General features: G+C 36.3%; 3 protein-coding genes across 9 annotated transcripts; 1 reads left to right on the top strand and 2 right to left on the bottom strand.

Annotated features, from left to right (window-relative positions):
* Window positions 1–569: 569 nt before the first annotated feature.
* On the bottom strand, window positions 570–5,397 carry LOC149380086 (uncharacterized). Of its 6 annotated transcripts, none has more exons than XM_089603312.1 (17): window positions 5,300–5,397; window positions 4,719–4,811; window positions 4,512–4,598; window positions 4,346–4,452; window positions 4,167–4,233; window positions 4,006–4,091; window positions 3,844–3,931; window positions 3,517–3,758; window positions 3,375–3,425; window positions 2,987–3,298; window positions 2,494–2,863; window positions 2,307–2,407; window positions 2,096–2,139; window positions 1,727–1,919; window positions 1,279–1,423; window positions 1,078–1,199; window positions 570–891 (listed from the first exon to the last, which is right to left on the bottom strand). In XM_089603312.1, exons 2-17 carry the CDS (start codon window positions 4,759–4,761, stop codon window positions 739–741), a joined length of 2,211 nt encoding a protein of 736 aa, XP_089459438.1. In that variant the 5' UTR covers window positions 4,762–4,811; window positions 5,300–5,397; the 3' UTR covers window positions 570–738. The 6 variants fall into 6 exon arrangements, with proteins under 6 accessions (XP_089459438.1, XP_089459442.1, XP_089459441.1 ...); XM_089603316.1 differs by having other exon boundaries at window positions 3,844–3,910; XM_089603315.1 differs by having other exon boundaries at window positions 4,006–4,073.
* A 3,249-nt stretch (window positions 5,398–8,646) lies between these two features.
* LOC149380085 (putative methyltransferase PMT15) lies at window positions 8,647–13,548 on the top strand. The gene is made up of 6 exons (XM_089604102.1): window positions 8,647–8,754; window positions 10,213–10,423; window positions 10,934–11,234; window positions 12,169–12,561; window positions 12,896–12,973; window positions 13,293–13,548. Exons 1-6 carry the CDS (start codon window positions 8,662–8,664, stop codon window positions 13,546–13,548), a joined length of 1,332 nt encoding a protein of 443 aa, XP_089460228.1. The 5' UTR covers window positions 8,647–8,661.
* Window positions 13,549–13,681: 133 nt separating this feature from the next.
* LOC149380084 (protein LEAD-SENSITIVE 1-like) lies at window positions 13,682–18,926 on the bottom strand. Of its 2 annotated transcripts, XM_089602293.1 has the most exons (5): window positions 18,130–18,926; window positions 17,179–17,280; window positions 16,736–16,833; window positions 14,586–15,677; window positions 13,682–14,354 (listed from the first exon to the last, which is right to left on the bottom strand). In XM_089602293.1, exons 4-5 carry the CDS (start codon window positions 14,860–14,862, stop codon window positions 13,777–13,779), a joined length of 855 nt encoding a protein of 284 aa, XP_089458419.1. In that variant the 5' UTR covers window positions 14,863–15,677; window positions 16,736–16,833; window positions 17,179–17,280; window positions 18,130–18,926; the 3' UTR covers window positions 13,682–13,776. The 2 variants fall into 2 exon arrangements, with proteins under 2 accessions (XP_089458419.1, XP_089458420.1); XM_089602294.1 differs by lacking the exon at window positions 16,736–16,833.
* Between the last annotated feature and the right edge of the window lie 261 nt (window positions 18,927–19,187).

The raw sequence follows: 19,187 nt of genomic DNA, 5'->3' as shown, positions 1-19,187 counted from the left end.
AGACTAATAATAACAAGTATAAAACAAATTATATCAGTAATAACTAATAAATTATATCAGTATAAATTCTAAATAATATAAAATAACCAATAAATAATAGGATATCATAGTAATGGATTGAGACAACAGTGTCGGAAAATTTTGCAATGTCTATTTTCTTTTAATAGGAACGGAATGGCCGTTTTGATTTATCCTGAACGAAACATTCTATTCCATAAATTGCGCCAAAATATTAACAAACTCAAGTACTTCACACATTGCTTTAAAAAAAGTAGGACTCAATTGATTGACATTTGGCACTGATTTCTGCTAATATAATCAAAGGAACAGTTTTTCTTCACGCCAGCTTCAGATACCTTATTTCCCAGTTATGTACATTTCAACACTAGTTTTTATGTGCGTGTTACTTATCGTCAGAAATCAAGCCAAGTATTTATCAGCTGGTACAATTGTATGCAGGTTTGACAATTAAACTCGTCGCCTAATAATTTACCTTAGCTCAAGTTCAACTACCCATGCATATACAGATACATATATATACACATTTCACACCGTTTTGCATACATAAATATAACAAGTCTCTAGTAAATTTATTTATTGTAAAGAATCTGAAGTGAAGGAAGGAATAGTATACATCATTCTTTTGGGCTTCAAATGAAAAATTCTTGGTAAATAATGACAAAAAAGAAAAAGAAAGAATTAATGCTAAAACTATTCCCAATTAATAAAAAGAATAGTCTAATAATTATATTGGTTCCATCTATCAGGATCATCATCCTCATATTCGTCCTCGCTTTTATCAGACTTTAATATACTGTTATCAGCTTCAACAACTTCTGATTCTTGCTCGCCGATGGCTTCATCGTTTTGCTCGGATTTTGTACCAACTTCCTGCAGATATATGATAAGATTTCTCATAATATTAAAAAAAAAAAAATCTTACAGAAGAAAATCTGCATTCGGGATTTAGTTGCCAAAACTTTCCATTCCAAAGTACGATTCCTTTTTTATTTTATCGCTACATATTATATGTATAAATAGTGGCACAAAAGAAGAATTTAAGATAAAGAACCATACATTAGCATCATCATCAGCATCTTCTTCTCCACTGATTGCAGCCGAATAAACTCCACAAGACTCTTGTTTCGCCGCAGCATCTTTTTGCAGTTGTTCAATCACAAACTCGAAATGCGTATGATCTACAAAACACGAGATATACTGTTAATATCACAAGTTTAAAATTGAGAAGATAATAAAAAAGTGGTATATTCGTTTTACCTTTGGCACGATTCATCGCAGCGTCAGAGAGCAACAAGGGATTTTGACGTTCTTCCCTCTTGAATTTCGACTTCACTTGACCACGGGTACGATTGGGAAATAGTTTTTGAATCATGGTGAAATCCGTCCCAAATTGCCTAACTGCCTGAAAAGCAAATAGAGGTATTAGCAGTAGGCTTCAATTAAAAATCAATGTAATACAGTTTATCAAAAGGGTTAAAATAGACACATTTTTCAAAAATTATATAAATGTCAATTTTTTTTTCCTTCTAAACATCGAATGCAGTGTTTTTTTAATCAGCCACGGTTAAATAAAAAATTACCACGTATGGGTCCATCGGCGTAACTTGGTGAGGGATTTATTTTAATTGTGAAAATTGTGGACTTGAACTTTAAGTAGATATTGAGAATTGGACTTGGTATCCAAATTTCTTCTCTAAAAAGTTACCTCGTAAAAGAGCTCTGTGTCTACCTTCGACCATCTGGCCCCGGGTTTCTTGTCCATGTATGTCTGGTAATTAACGTACACGGCGGTTGGCTGAACGCGATCCCGTGGTTGATCTTCGTCCGAGTATTGTCCATGTTCTTGTGAAAACAAATCCTCTTCGCGATAAGCATCCTCGCGGAGAGAATCGTCGACACTGAAAAGCAAAAAAGTCAAAAGTTTAATGTCGATTCCTTTGAATACAGAGGAGTCAATATATGTTTGGAAAGTGTACTCCGCTGGACCAATTCAAAACGATAAAACTGCAAATTAAGAGGAAAGTATATCACTCCAAACAAAACAAAATTAGGTTAGAGATGGGTATTTAGGCACCTTTGACTGGCTTGTGGTGTTTTCTGTTTTGCAGCGTCCTTGATCTGCTCAAGAAAAGGGAAAACGGGAATAAATAAACAAAACAAAATACTAGCCAAGGAACAACTATGTAATATAGAAGTAAGTGTGACAAAAAAAATCCCACCAACACGAATGTAATTTAAAGTAAAGATAAAAACACGAAGAAAAAAAAAATGAAAAACGGCCGTACCATCATCCGTTCTCTATGTTCAGCGAGAAGAATGAGATCCCTTATAGGCACCCTTTGAGTATCAATTTCATCCTCTGGGGTGTCAAGTAAAGCCTTGTCCACTGGGAAAAAGAGACTAAATCAAAAACACTCTTACGCAGAATCATGTCCAAAACACTTTTTTTTACATTGAAAAACATATGCCTACCCGTTCTTTTGTTCCGCCGGGACGAATGGGAGAACTTTTTTCGAGGAGGCTCTTTGGTTAACTCCTCAGACGCTTTCTTCCCTCTCTTTCCCTTTGTAATGGGTTTCTCGTTCCCAGGCAAAGGAGGTTCTTTAACCTTTCTCGGTGCCTTTCTCTTTCTAGATGTATTATTGGTTACACAATCATCATCGTTGTTCTCATCTTCGTCTCTGTTTGATGTAGTGGGTGGTTCATATGCAGGATCGTCCGCACTTTCATCCACTGGCTCCTCGAGAATCTGTTTAAGCCGGTTACGCAGTTGCTTTGACGGTTTGAACTTTTCCTGTCGGTTTGTTTCGGTAGAATTCTCTACAGGTTCAGTTTGCCCATCCTGAATACTCAGATGAAACAAAAAAAAAAAAAAAAGGGATAATTGCAAACACTAAAAAAAATTATAACAAAATAGTGACTATGTAATAAACAATGTCGTTCTATATTAATTTAAAAAAGATACCACATTTCCAGCACCATCGGAGCATATAGATTCCATAAAGCTTGTTGGCTCTCCGTTCATTTGAATCTCCGGCATTGAACTCGACGTGTTGACAAGTCTTGTTGGTGAGCAATCAAGACAATTTTCCAGTGAATACTCAGAAATCGGAACCTCCCTAATGCACTCATTGTTCGATGAAACTAAATCCGTAGCTTCTTCTGAAGGCAGAGAATACCCAACCTCGGCTAGATGGCCGGGCGTACTAACTTTGTCTTTTCCTTTTCTAAGATTGGGTCGCGGTTTAAATTTTCCGCTATGTTGTCCTAAGAGCCCGAGCAATATAAAATTATATCAAGGGTTGAGAACTTGTCTAAAAATCCTCAAGTGATCGAGTGAAATGAAACATACCAGACACAACAGTTGACTCGGATGTATCAAAAGTAAAAAGCGTTCCAGCCGCCTGTAAATTAATCACAGGCCTGATCAATATGAGGGTATCAACATTTTTTTATAGACACATATACACTTCTAGGTATAAATTAAATACTTACCATGATTTCTGACCTCTCATTCTCAACTGGAACTTTTTCATACTCCAGACCGGTTTGAGGCGGCACAACCTCACACATTGTGAATTCTGACGAGTCAATGGAACAATGCGCTTGCACAGTAAGGTCTTCCGCTGGTAACATAGAATTTGGAACTTCCGGGTCAATACTATAAGAGGTCAAAAACTTCTTTGCGTGCTCGGAATCAGTGTCAATTTTGGATTGAGACGGACTTTCCTCATTCCCTGTTTGAGATCGTAAACAAGACAGATAACACATTAAAAATCTATGCCTGGCATAAAAGGGACCAATTATGTTCTCATTAGTTACCTGTTTCAGTTGTAGTTTGAGGAATAAAATCAACAAGGCATTCCAGCTCCGAAAATATATCAACATTCTGGACATTGATATTATCATCCTAATCGGAATAAGGTTAGAATCAAGGGGGTATTTATTTTCAAGAATATCGTAATACAATATTGAAATCATCACCTCAGTGGCTGATTTTCCAACATTGCTAAGTCGACCAAGTGCTTCAGTATCCAATCCACTACTCGGTACTGTATTGAGATTGTCCTCTATATCAGCAGGAATATATAAAGGGCAAATACAGATTAGCCACATATGACAAACAAAAAAAACATGTGACTCACCATTACGTGTGACAATCTCTTTGCTAGAATCAATCAACTGATCTGTGTCAACTTTAACAAAGCCAACCTACAGTAAAACATGGAGACACACAAAAAAAAAAAAAAAGGTTTGAGGCATTTGTTCAAGGAATATTAGCAACAAGTGGCGAAACCAAAGGGAGATAGGTTTTTTTTTTTACCTCGCTTTTTGATACTCTATCGCCAGAATTCTTGTCCTGTGTCTCTTTTAGTCCCTCGGTCTTCACGTCAATGGAACTGAGATCACCTCGTGTGCCAGCAAATTCTGCTGAAGATAGACCGCTTGAATTACCACACGCGTTGTGAGCAAAAATAAATAAAAATTACCACACGCGACCAATTTAGGAGCCGAGGCAAGTGTTGCTTTTCTGGGTTGTTGTCTAAGCTTGGGTTGAAACTTTACACCGGCCCTAACTGTAAAGCAGAAACACAAATCGCCTCACAAAATAAAATAAATATGTATAAAAGAAAACATGGCTAAACTGAATGGCACATAACACCGTGGGCATTTTTTTAAAGGTAAATTGACCTTACCGTTGGTTGTAACTGGTGCAAAAATATCATCAAATGGGTCCATCTTGAATATCCAAATGTATTGCTTGATGAGACTTCAATGAAATAGAGAAACTAGAAAGATAATAAATATAACGAATAAATTAGCACCAAGGTTTTAGAAAACGTTAAAAAAAAAAATACGACGTTTTAGGTCTGGAAAATGACCTTGCTTGAACACCACTTTGCGGATTTGGGTTTGTTATGAATACTTTTTCTTTCTCATTTACTTTTATTCAGTTTCAACTAAGAAAAACGCAACCCTAAACTTCTAAGTCAAAACCCAGGACAAAATCCCCCAAAATCCAAATACACGAACAAAAACCATCATCTAAGCCCTAAAATCAGGAATGCTCTACCCGGTATATCTTGATTAGACTTTTCCAAAAACGGAATTTGAATTTTAGACGATTTCAAATTACATAAACTAAAAACAACAAAAATTACTCGAGTAAAAAACGCATCGATTATATATTTTCGCAATGAATTAGGGAATTCAAGCAATACTGATCAACACGTCTACGAAATAAAATAGAAACTGAAACTAAGAGTTCGAACATCACCTGGTGGTCGTGACAATGAGACGGTGCAATACGGCGGGAGAAGGCGAGACGACGAGCAATTGGGAGCGACGTTAGAGGGCTATCTAATCGTACATGTATCACTTACTAGGTTTTTATATTTAAGAATTATATTTTTTTTCTTTTTATATTTAAGATATTGTATTTGAGAATTATATTTAATACATCTTATAAAGTATTTCAACTTTTTAATTTATTCAAGTTTTTATTAGCAGTTTTCATTAATTTTTACTTTTGATATTTTTCTTTCTTTCTAATTAGTCTTCTTTGTAGATTTATATATAATAATGATTTATTAATAATGTGGAGTTAGTTTTTCTTTTAATTGAGGGAGATGATGGATATATTAAAGAGATTTCATTTTTTTAGTATAAATATTTATAAATATAGATCAATATACTTTTAGATTGCTATTTAGTCAATCTTTGATAAATATTTGATAATAGCCACGTTCACGTATTTATACTCGTAAATTGATTAAAATATCCAATTCTATTTATACATTGGACGGAAAACTGTAACAAGTTTATATTATTCTTTGATCATATTATTGTTATTATTATTATCGTCGTCATCGTACATGAAATTTAAATTAGTTGTGTTTCAAATTTTTTCTGTAAAAATGTACTATCTTTTTTAAAAAGAGAAATTGCATCAACTATCACTATTTAATAAGTTTTTTCCAATTTTCCACCAAAATCTTAATTTGGCCAAAAATACTATTAAACCATTTGTGTAAATACAATTTTACCCCCAACAATTGATGTCAATAATTTATGTCATTGTTGACGTCTATGTCAACAAACAGAGAACTCAAAACTCACAGATGTCAACAATAGATGTCAATAGTTGACATATATGTCAACAATAGATGTCAATTATTGACATCATGTTGATGGTAAAATTGCATTTGTACAAGGGTCTTACTAGTATTTTTGGTCAAATTAATCTTTTGGTGAGAAATTGGAAAAAACTTATCAAATGGTGGTAATTGAGACAATTTCTCTTTTAAAAATTCACTTTAGGCTTCCGAATATAATAAAGAGAAATTGTCTCAACTACTATCATTTGATAAGTTTTTTCCAATTTTTCACCAAAAGTTTAATTTGGTAAAAAAATACTATTAAACCACTTGTACAAATACAATTTTATCCTCAACAATTGATGTCAATAATTTATGTCAATTGATGACACATATGTCAAGAATAGATATCGATGGTTGACATTTATGTCAACAAACAGAGAACTCAAAACTCACAGATGTCAACAATAGATGTCAATTATTGACATAATATTGAAAGTAAAATTGTATTTGTATAAATGGTTTATTATTATTTTTTGTTAAATTAAGTTTTTGATGGAAAATAGAAAAATATTGATAAGTGGTGTAGAGACTATCGTTCAAGTGCGTGGAACGAAGAAAAGAATATTGGAAACGAAGGCGACTAATATCGCAACGGCTCTAAAACAAGTGCGCTGGGGTTTCAACGGAGAGCTCATTCTCATCAAAAATCAATTAAGAGAAGGAACTTTGTAAGTCAAACCCAAAAATCACAAACCAGAAGTTTGTTATTATCGACAATGCAAATACGACATCCATGTACCATGCACAGCGAGCTTTACAAATAATCAATCCAAAAAGGCTAAACAATACAAATATGTGATTAGACCTCTAGTTTTAGTAAATTTGGTATATCAACTGGCAAGGTCACAACGAGAAGAATATTTTAAACCGTATTTCGTACGAGTATATTTTCAATGACTATCGTTAGTAAAAAAAAAAATGCATTGCGTTCAAATTATGATAAAGAACTCACATTTTATTTAATTTTTAAATCTTTATGCTTACATCATCAAATAAACTATAAGCTACTTACTCATTCCTTAAATTTATAAATTTTTTATTAATATATTGTTACTATAATATAGTCAGATTATTTTCTTAAAAAAATTACATGTTCTTCATTTGGCCTAATAAATTGAATTATACAACTTTTAATTAAAAAAATTATAGTTTTTACAAGTGAAAATTGTATAAAAAAATAAACAAAAATAGAAAATGACAAGTGGGATAAACTTAAGCAAGATGATAAATTAGCTTACCATTGTGAATGATTTAGTTTAAATAAATTGTATTTTGCTATGACTTATGTGGCATGATAAGCTAATTTGACATTAGCTTACCATTAAAGATGCTCTAAGCTACTTACTCATTCCTTTAGCTTTTAGGACACTTTAACAAACTAACCATATCAAAATGTTATAATTTCAATTTAGCCAACGTTTTAAACATTATTACATTTTATTAAATTACCTAAATATTTGTAGCTGCCCATTTTTGTTCATTTTTAGAAAATAAAAAACAAATTTATTTTGTAATTAAAATCCCCCAAAATAAGTGATTGCTTGCATATAAAACGCAAATCAATTAATTCTTGAATAGTTAACCTCTTGAATTATATTTATTACCATTATAAAACACTAAATCGAGTTACTAAATCTCCAAAGTTTGAAAATTTACTAAACAGCTAATTTTTTTAAAAAATATTTCAAGTTATTAATATTAGAATATTCTTAATATTATAATGATATGATATCGTTTGAATGTTTTTAGCATTTTACTTATGCTATTGGAGTTAGATAATTATTTACAATTATTAACGAATATTTATGCTTAAGTTTTCATATGATTATAGCCCTATCTAAAAATCCAAATCACAACAATACACGTACATTCCATATCATCTAACACGCCCAACTCATCAACCACAACCCAACAATAAAAAAAAAAACCCATATATTAACAACCTCTTAAGTCTTAACCCCAAAAAAAAAAACTCACAAACCCAATGGCAACATTCCACAAACCCTCACAACCACCATCGTCAATAACAAAACCAACAAGCAAACTAATCTCTCTCCTCCTCCTCCTCTCCATCTCCTCCTACCTCCTCGGCTCTCGCTGGAGCCGCCCCGCCACCACAACCCTCCTCATCTCCCGCCACGTGCCATGCAACGAAAACAACGAGACCAGCTCATCACCAATTCCCACGTGCGACGCCAGGGTGTACGGCGAGCACACGCCGTGCGAGGACGCGAGGCGGTCCCTGCGGTTCAGCCGCGACAGGCTGGTGTACCGCGAGCGCCACTGCCCGCCGTCTGCGGAGGCGCTCCGGTGCCGGATTCCGCCGCCGCACGGCTACCGCGCGCCGTTCCGGTGGCCCCTCAGCCGCGACCTGGCGTGGTTCGCCAACGTGCCCCACCGCGAGCTCACCGTCGAGAAGGCCGTCCAGAACTGGATCAGGTTCGACGGCGACCGGTTCAGATTCCCCGGCGGCGGGACCATGTTCCCCGACGGAGCCGACACTTATATCGACGATATCGCCCGTCTCATCGACCTCTCCTCCGTTCGGACCGCCGTTGATACAGGCTGTGGGGTGAGTTCTCTCTCTATATATATATCCTTATTATTAGTTACTAACTTACTATATATATTACTATTTTTGACTTTATATGCTTTTATATTATGATGAGCAAAATTAATAGAAAGAAACCGTGTTGAATATTTATGGTAGAATATATTTATATTTTATAACTGCTATATATATATGCGCGAGCTCGGAACTAGAAATTCTAATTTGTGGGGCAAATTTGAAAAAAAAAAATCAAGAGGGCAAATTTAAAAATATTATATAAATTTGAGTTAAGAGTATAATTTTTTTTTAAAGTTCAGGTAAAATTATAATTTTCAAAAGTTAAAAAGAGACATTGAACCTGTCCCCGGCCTAAGGCAGCTCCGCTTATGTGTGCGCTATACAATTCAAGTAACAACGTCTATGAATGGAACGGTTTCACGTGGAACATTGAAGATATTAACCTACCTTGATTTGACTGAAAGCGATTACTTAGAGAAAGCTAGGTTGTCATTGTGATATATAAATATTAGGAATACTAAGAATGACATTATTCCTTTAACATTTTTTCTGTTATTTTCCTGCATGCAAAATTGCAAATTTCTTTTATTAGATGGCATGCACGTTATGGCCTCGAATGAGTCGAATCAACAGAATCATATTTCGACGAGGCCATGTCACGTGATTCTGCTGGATCCGAGATTAGAATGCGTATTATTATAAGTAAAACGAGATTTTCATTTCCCGAAATGGCCAATGAAATTGCTTCGATAAATTTACCAAATCGATGACAGTTTGTCTGCTAGAGAGCGCGAATGTCTCTCCCGTTGCAATTTCATGAACGATTTTTTTTTTTTTTTATTATTTTATTACGCTTCACGTTATTTATAAGGCCAAATAATTATAATAAAGGTCCATTAACTATATAATCATATTCATATTTTTATATTGTTATATAATCAATATAATTTTTCGTAAATACTAAATAAATAATCACACATCCATGTATTTATACGCGTAAATTAACGTAAATACCTCATTTTTTTTATCAATTAAAGGACAACCAAGAATGACACGTTATATTTATATCTAGTAATTACGAAACGATGATTATATAGCAATGTGAAAGTATAATGATGTTTAGTTACCTAATTATTTGTAATAATAATAATAAACTATAGTTATGCTCTTATTTACATAGCTTGCTCGAGTTAGATAAGTAACCTTAAACCGAAATATATATTTAATGACTTTTAAAGAAATATTAGTTTGTAGGCTTGTTAAAAATATAGTATTATAAGCTATAATGGGGAGTTGGACTAATATATTTATTCCCCCGTTTTAAAATTATACATAGATGTGAAGCATTATACTAAAAGAAGAAACACGTAAAATAAGGCGCACATAATCAAACTTATTATTTTAAAATTAGGGATAATTAATGTCATTTTTACGCTATATAAACGGGTTGGTTTGTGACAGGTGGCAAGTTTCGGAGCTTATCTGATGTCGCGAAACATCACAACGATGTCGTTTGCTCCGAGAGACACCCATGAAGCCCAAGTCCAGTTTGCCCTAGAGCGAGGCGTACCGGCTTTGATTGGAGTGCTTGCATCGAAGCGCCTTCCTTACCCTTCTAGAGCTTTCGACATGGCTCATTGCTCCCGCTGCCTCATCCCTTGGGACAAATACGGTATATTCAGATTCAAGATTCTAACAATATTAAATACAACTTCTTATTGAAAATTTTACATTTAGTGTAATATGAAAGTATTTTGAGCATGTTAGCCTTAAACACCAATTCAAATACTCGGTTTCACGTTTGTGTCTCATTCTACATCCTTCGTATTATTTTACGTCACGTAATTTATGTACAAATGTATAATGTAAAAATTGAAAGATACCAATTTGATTAGAGGGACATAGAATAGAATGAAAAAAAAATATAATAAATAACATATATTCCACTTAAGTCCAGAAATCTTTAATTGTATATTCTTTAGTTTTTCATTGCAAGCTCAACGAAAATCAGCGAAAAACCAACGGACTTCACTGAAATTTTGTAGTTGATATTAAGTTATGTTGAATTTTCAAGAAAAGTAGTTGAATTTTTTTCAAGAAAACCCGGAAAGTAATGAAAAATTGACGTTATATTTAATTAAATACCGTCATAATATTTAATTAAATTATACTGTTTTTGCAGACGGGATTTTTCTGATTGAAGTGGATAGAATCTTGCGGCCGGGCGGGTATTGGGTCCTGTCGGGCCCGCCGATCCATTGGAGAAAGTATTGGCAGGGATGGGAAAGAACAAAAGATGATTTGAGCGGCGAACAAAATGCTATTGAGCAAATTGCCAAGAGCCTTTGCTGGACCAAGGTTGTTGAGAATGGTGACATTGCTATTTGGCAAAAACCCATCAATCATTTGACTTGCAAAGTCAAACATGACAGAGATGGTCAAAGCCCTCCTTTATGCCCTGCTCAGGACCCAGATAGAGCCTGGTTAGTCAACTATCAAAGTAAACCCTCTCATACATACAATCCCCGAGTTACAGGGAAAAAAATATAATTAAAAAACCTTAATTATAACCTGATTTGCAATAATAATTCTAATATATGCATTTAATTAACACTTTGATTTAAATATATATATATATATATATATTAATGGCACGAGAAATGATTTTTGTCCCGATTCACGAGTGGGGAACGATCCACTCGTGAGTTGACACGTGGCCACTAACTGCCACGTGTCAACCCACGAGTGGATCGTTCCCACTCGTGAATCGGGACAAATAGCATAACTCTAATGGCACAATCATCCACTGAATATTAGAAGAAAAAAATCTTTCATTTTGTATTTGTAACCTTGCAAAAATTAAGTTCGATTTTTTTCAAAATGGCCAAAAAAACTCTTATAAGGTGTTTGCCTATAAATTTTGTGAAGCTTGTCTAGCTTATGAAGCTAAAACTCTTTTTTTTACTATTTTAAAAATATATGATTAAAAGTAAAAAAAAAATGGAGATTAACAGACGAGTTTTTAAAATTATAATGTTTTGTTTCGTGATTTGTGTCATTTAGGTCAGAAACTTTAGAAATTTTGTTTATTTATGAAGCATAAAACAAACGGTATTATTGCGTTCTGAAGAAGCTCAGATGAGCTTTGACGAACCAGAGATCTAGAAGAGAGAGAGAGAGAGAGAGAGAGAATGGTGATTGGTTGTGAATTTGTTATTCCACTTAATTAACTTTGACTTGTTCTGACTTTACATATAAATACAAAGAGAGGAGTGAATCTGAGCCATTGATCTTGCAACAACTTTTTCATCTAATGGCTCAGATTCATCCTGGACATATACCATTACACTTTCGTTCAAAACTGAGGTATTTTCCCATAATTAATATTAGCCCAAATTAATAAGCTATCATATTCAGGTACACAACCATGCAGATTTGCCTGACCCCACTTCCAAAGGTTTCAAGCAGCAGAGAAATAGCCGGCGGAGAGCTGTCTAAATGGCCGGAGAGACTGAGCTCGGTGCCGCCGAGAATCAGCCGGGGAACAGTCAACGGTGTCACGGCCGAGGATTTTCTGAACGATTCGGAGATGTGGAAGAAGAGGCTATTGCACTACAAGTCGGTGAACAGCCTGATCGGAAAGCCCGGAAGGTACCGGAACGTCCTCGACATGAACGCCAATTTCGGCGGTTTCGCTGCCGCGCTGAACGGCGATCCCGTGTGGGTCATGAACGTCGTTCCGGTCGATGTCAGAGTCGACACGCTCGGAGTCATATACGAGCGCGGTCTCATTGGAACGTACCAGGATTGGTATGTACTCTTAATTATTTCAAGACAATATAAATAAATAGAAATTAAATAATATATATATATATATATATATAATAGTTATTTCAAATTAACTGATTAATAATTTTTTTGCAAAATAATTTAAAGTTTTCAGCTTGTTAAGGTTTGAGACTCTGTCTATAAATAAATTAAATAAATATTTTGAGATCATATACAAATTGACGTGTGTAAAAAATGACACATGATAATAAAAATTGCGCATTTTTGTAAATTTTCGTTATTTTACTAATTTAGACAAATTAATTAGTTTCATTTGAGTGTTTTTTAATTTATATATGTATATTTTATGTTACAGGTGTGAAGCAATGTCTACTTATCCTAGGACTTACGATCTCATTCACGCGGATTCAGTGTTTAGCCTCTACAAAGATAGGTAGAACTCATTCAATTATTACCTTCTGACTTTACTCATATATCAGCTTGATCATGCAATTTATTTTTCCTTTGTATAACACAGGTGAAATTATGCAGTGCTAAAAAAAACGGATTTAAATAAATTGTGAATCCGGTTTATTTTATTTTACAAATAACCTAACTAGATGAAATGGTGGTTCAGAAAATATGATATATATATATATATATATATATATATATTATTCAGAAAATATGATATATATATATATATATATATATATTATTATCTCATAACTAGTTGTGACGTGAACATTGTGGTGATGATTAATAATGAACAGGTGTGAAATGGAAGACATATTGCTGGAGATGGACAGAATTGTGAGGCCCGAGGGGTGTGTGATATTCCGGGAAGACGTTGAGTTGTTAGTGAAGATAAAAAGGGTTACTGATAGAATGGATTGGGAGACCAGAATATTCGATCATGAAGATGGACCTCTTGTCACACACAAGCTTCTCTTTGCTATCAAAAAGTATTGGACAGCCCCTCCGGATCCACAGTCTAATAATAATAATAATCAAGAATTACCCAGATGATATTCTTTTATTATTATCTTCATTTTGCCTCTAATTAATGACCTTGCCGTTTTTTTTAATGTTATTTAAGAACTGATGATCAACTTTTTTTTTTTTAGAGATATAGAGTGTAAAATGTGTTGGATCTTTTGTGGCATAGTTTTAAGTTTGACGAAATAAATTGTAACAGTTGTTTAAGTCAAAGCTGCGCGCAAGAAGTTGTTCAAACGTGTTCAAGACCCGGGTTACTTAAGTCACTTTTCTCCCGCGATGAAACATTTTGTCCCTCTTGACAACATCCATGCTCGGCACGATGGCTAATTTGGCGAGTGACGTGGGCCACGTGAAAGGATTCACGATGTTCTTCGGCCTGAAGGCATCGGCAGCAACGTTTCGGAGCGATTGCACGTACACGGCTTGGGAGCTAAAATTCCACATCTCGGTCTTGCAGTAGAATGCAAAGCACTCGCAGTTATTTTCGAGGAGTTCGTACTCGCCGGTCTGGCTAGTTCCGGCGATGAGAAGATCCTCCGCCCGCTGGACCACCGCAAAGGGAGCGTCGCAGCCTCCGGTGCTGCAAGCTCCGGCCCTATCCAAGAAGCATCGCGAAGAGGACACGCCGTAGTTGAAGAGGCTCAGCCCGTGGCCGCGGGAGAAGCAATCCAGGCACGTCTTGATCACTCCTTTGTGCTTTCTCTTGTCGTAGCCGCAGATTTGACACGGCGGTCGTGTCGATTCAGACGATGATGAAAATAAGGATGACGATCTATCTCCTTCCTCTGACGTCCTGCTGAAGTGAATCACTCTGTCGTTTCCTACGTAAATCCCTGCATGCATGCATGGTGTGTTATGGCCAATGAGTGTTGTCTTCGTGTGATGGATGAGAGGATATAAATATAGCAGAAATGATGATCATTATCGGCTCAGCGAGATCACTGATGTGAGATATGTGTAGCCCCACTTGACAAATGAGTCTCACCTCTCTTATCTCACATAAGTTGTGATCAGCTGACTGATGATATGAATTTGGATTCTCTAAATATAATATGAGTACTGACCATGGTGGGAATATGCATGGAGTTTTCTATAGCTGTAAATGTGATCCCCTTTTCGGAGCTCGCTTCTCTTGATTTTGTTGGAGTGGAGGAATAATAACGATGACATCTCTTCTTCTTCTTCTTCTTCTTCTTCTTCTTCTTCTTCTTCTTCTTCTTCTTCTTCTTCTTCTTCTCCTCCTTCTTCTTCTTCTTCTCCTTCTTCTTCTCTGATATTTATTATTAGAAAAAGAGAAATCGGAAAAAGGACTGTTTTGGATTTTCTGAACTCGTATCTCATTGCCTATATATAGTAAAAAGGAATTCTTATTTCCATGGGAAGTTGGGAACGGTGATATTACACACAAGTTGCGGGATGTTTGAACTCGGTCCTAAAATTTAACGGTACGTACTTTGGAAAAGTCCAAATCCTTTTAAGTTTGTTTTCTGAATATACGCGGGCTTTAATTATGTACTGCATGGCAACTTGTCTATTATAATTTTAATTGCAACTTGTGTACTATGTGAAATTTATTGTTTATAAAACAAAAGTTTACATAAAAAACCGAACAATTGTAATAAATCTCTGCAGTTTATTACTCATATTTGTAATTTAATGTCACGACCCGCAGGACACCCGTCGTCCTCGGATCGCGACCTTTTTGTACTAACATTTTAATAATTCATTATGTTTCCAACCGAAAGTGGAAAGAAAACATTTCGAACATCCACGTTTTATCAAACAAACAACGGAAATGAAATTAATTTACATATAAGGAATAGCAAGGGTTCCTAGAGCTAATCCGCTAAAAACCGGTAAAATTTTTCGCTTTTAAAAGAGTTACAAAAGTGCGGACTACCCTAGCTTGCTATTCGTAAGCACGGGCCCATAATCGTGCTAACCGAGTTTCAAAACGAAAAAAAAGTTTCGGGCCGATTATCTAAACGTTATTATATCATAAAAGTTCTTTCAAAAGCTATATAAAAACTTTCACGAGCATACAAGCTCGGTTTTCAAAAACTGATACCCATTCCCAAAAGACATTTCTTATGCCACAGGTCGTCATGAGATCTACCTTGACTAGCACTCCTGCTTCGCCTGAGCTTTTTCTTTATCTACAAGGAGAGAGATTTATGAGGTGAGTCACACCGACTCAGTAAGTAGGATATTTAACCTACCACTACATGAGATGCATATGATGAATGCAGCTGACAGATTCAGAAGAATGAAGAAGTTCAATCATTCAAGCAGCATAGCGAAAGATTATTCAATAACAGGAGCATATATAGTTTTAGAACTCAGCTCTAAAACAATCAATCACACAATCATATAGGAATCCTGCTAACAACCGATTTCCTAGGAACTCATCCATCTCACTCATCCTGGCACCTTACATTAGTGGACGGGCCAATCAACACTTCAGTTTGCAGCCGTTCATAAGAGATGAGTAAACCATTCTGAGAACTTGAGCCTAGTCCTTGGAAGGCCGAAGTTCTAACGTATGGGATCCACTAGCACATGTAGGAGGGCCTTAGCGCGCGCTTGGTAGAAGGGAGCAAACCCTCACCAATCCCTGGTTACTCCAAGGTTCATATTTTCCCCAGGACAGGTAAGCCACCCGTCGACTCACCTGAAGCCACCCATCGACTTCCCATTAAAGGGCCTTTGGAAATGCCACCCGCTACATTGCCGATAAGGGTTCATTACGTTTTACAGGAGCGGTGTACAACCTACCTGTCTATCCTATTACAGGAGGAGATCTTATCGGGATAAAACCCGTCATTAACATTATTAGTTCTATTGTATGGCTCTTTACGTATTTTAGAAAGAATTGTAAACAGCCGTGAAGCTGGACTTCTTCCTAGAACAGTTCCCCTCGCTATTGAATCCGGAGGATACCGTCTTTCCTCCTCCTGTTGTCCTCCTCATCAGGACGAAGGGGTAAAACCTATTACAGAAGCTTAACATAGTTTTAAAGGCATCAAGGTTCTTAACCCACTAATCATTTAATCCTATCATTTTAATATCTTATTAGTTAGTGGCCGAAGCCTTATTCGGTCGTCTTGTCTAACTGAGGGTTACTCTTGGTTTTAGGATTAAACGAATAAACATAAACAATTATTCTACTAGGCACCATTCCCCTTTTGGCGCCTCAAACCTAAATCCAACTTACCTGGAATCGTTCGTCGGAGAACTCGATGAATTCCGGAGGATAGTTTGCTTTACACGCTTCTCGAGACCTTTAGCACGTCCTGAAGCATATCGAGAGAACTAGAATCCGAAGATGAAACTTTGTTAGTTACGGGATTCTGAAATGTCGAAGAGAATAAGGTTCGTTGACGGGATTTCTTGCGAGTCGGTTCAAGGTTCGGGAGTTTAATTTATTATTTTCCTGGTCTTTCGAAAATTATACTTATTTAAGACCCGTACACGTACGAAGTAAAATCCAATAAATATTTTTAACGAGTCTCAAATAAATAATAAATCCGAAATCATACAAACCGAGAATTCCAAAATAATAAACTGAAATTAAATTCCCGAACACCTTTTAATAAAATAATTCACAATAATTTAGCATGATAAGTCTAATGCTACGCAGCGATTAACACGACTTACGAGTGAGATCGAGATTCACTCTTTCTTGAATTCTTTAACTTCCGGCTTCGATGCGTTCGGTTCCGCCGGCTCTTGCTCGTCTCGACTCGAGCTATCACTAAGCTGTGAAATTCAAAAACAGAGATCGAGTCAACCACTAATTCCAACATAGACTCGAACCATGAAATCCAATTTCTCGGTCTCTCATTGAGACCCGAAAGACTCCCGAGACTTTGATAAAAAAGACGTACCACAAATCTCAATCAACCCGACCATACCAAACCGAACCCGAACTAACCGGAACTCCAACATAAACCTCAAATCACTCTAACCAATTCCAAACTAAATAAACAATTAACCAGCCTCGGCTGAACACAAAATCGAAACGCTCGGCCAAACACAAACAAGCCAAAAAGAATATCCCGACAGCCTGACCCAGTAGCGCTCAAGCCATCATAATTCGAGCTACAAAACTTGAAATCTATTGATTCTAGTGGCAAATGAAAGTAGACTCACGTAGCTTTCTAACGAGATATTACAAGCATATATACGACAAGAATAGCTATCTCAAAAACAGCCTTTAATTCCCGTTTACATTTCTGGAAATTCCGTTTTACTGCTGCGAAACACAATCTTTGAAAATTCATATCTCATTCAATACTCCATGGATTTACATGTTCTTGAACGTTTTAGAAAGCCCATAGAGTCTAATATCCAGGAAAAATACTAACAAAAATTATCTCAGACCATATCGGACTGTCCACGTCCGTTTTACCAAGCTGTCCAAAACATTTTATTGAATCAAAACGAAATTTCGATAAATCATCACAACTCATCATTAATCCAAGCTACAACCACCAAGAATTCGAGTTCAAAAGAAACACATCAAAACAGCTCGGAGCAGGAAAGCCCCAATTCAAAATAGGAACCCTAATTTTCGGATTCGAAATTGGGGAAAAACAATTTCCTCACCTAATCTCGTGAAATTTCTCTTCTCCGGTGCTCTTTCACTTGTTCTCCGTCGCTTGATCTTGGTCCGGCAGCCTCTCCAACTCGCGGCGTCGTCCTTCTCAGCCGGAGCGCGCGCGGTGGCTATGGGTCGCGCGAGAAGGCTGAGCGAGGAAGAAGAGGGAAGAAGATGGAGGAGATTGATGATGGTGGTTGTTGATTCTTGTTGTTGTTTGTTCTTGTTGGATTTTTTTTTTCTAGCAGGTTGGTTCATGGGAAGAAGAAGGGGGAAGAAGTGAATTTTGAATTGGCCTTCCTTGTATTTCTCAACACGTAACGTAGTGTTTGACATAATTTAGGATCTCAATTACTGATGTATTTTCATATATCTTTACTGGTTAGTTACATGTACTAGCCTAATTCCTGGCCCTTTTCCACGAAAAAAAAAAAAAAAAAAAAAAAAAAAAAAAAAAAAATGTCAAGCCCTAACCATGTCTTCTGATCCCTCTTCTCTCCTACCCAATCCTTACGAAACCATGAAACCTTTTACCTTTGTTTCACTCTCTCACATCACCAAACTCACTCCAACAAACTATTTAACCTGGAAACTTCAAATCCAGGCCACGCTGGAAGGTTTTGACTTGTTCAAATATCTGGATAAATCTCATCCTCTTCCTCCCGAAACAATATCCACCACAGGGGACTCTTCTCAACCAGCTCCCAATCCAGCGTTTTTGTCCTGGAAACGCCAGGATCGCCTCCTCTACAGCGCTCTCCTGGGTACCTTTACGGCGCCAGTTGCTTCCCTCGTGACTCAAACCAAATACACCGTCGACATTTGGGATCTTCTTGCACGCACTTTTGCAACAGCCTCTCGAGGGCATATCAAGCAACTTAAAGAAAAATTGAGGTCCTCAGTGAAAGGGTCTCTATCCATCACCGACTATATGCGCTCTTTCAAGGTCACAGCCGATATGCTAGCTAGCCTCCATCGGCAGCCCCGTCGACTCGGAAGATCTCACAGACTACGTTCTTCGTGGTCTCGACGAAGCCTACAAACCGGTGATTGATGGCGTCAATGC

Source organism: Urtica dioica, chromosome 12 (assembly GCF_054948205.1).
Source record: "Urtica dioica subsp. dioica isolate 48M chromosome 12, U.dioica_male_clone48M_v1_H2, whole genome shotgun sequence".
NCBI classification, from domain to species: domain Eukaryota; kingdom Viridiplantae; phylum Streptophyta; class Magnoliopsida; order Rosales; family Urticaceae; genus Urtica; species Urtica dioica.
This window is presented reverse-complemented; position numbering and strand designations above follow the sequence as displayed.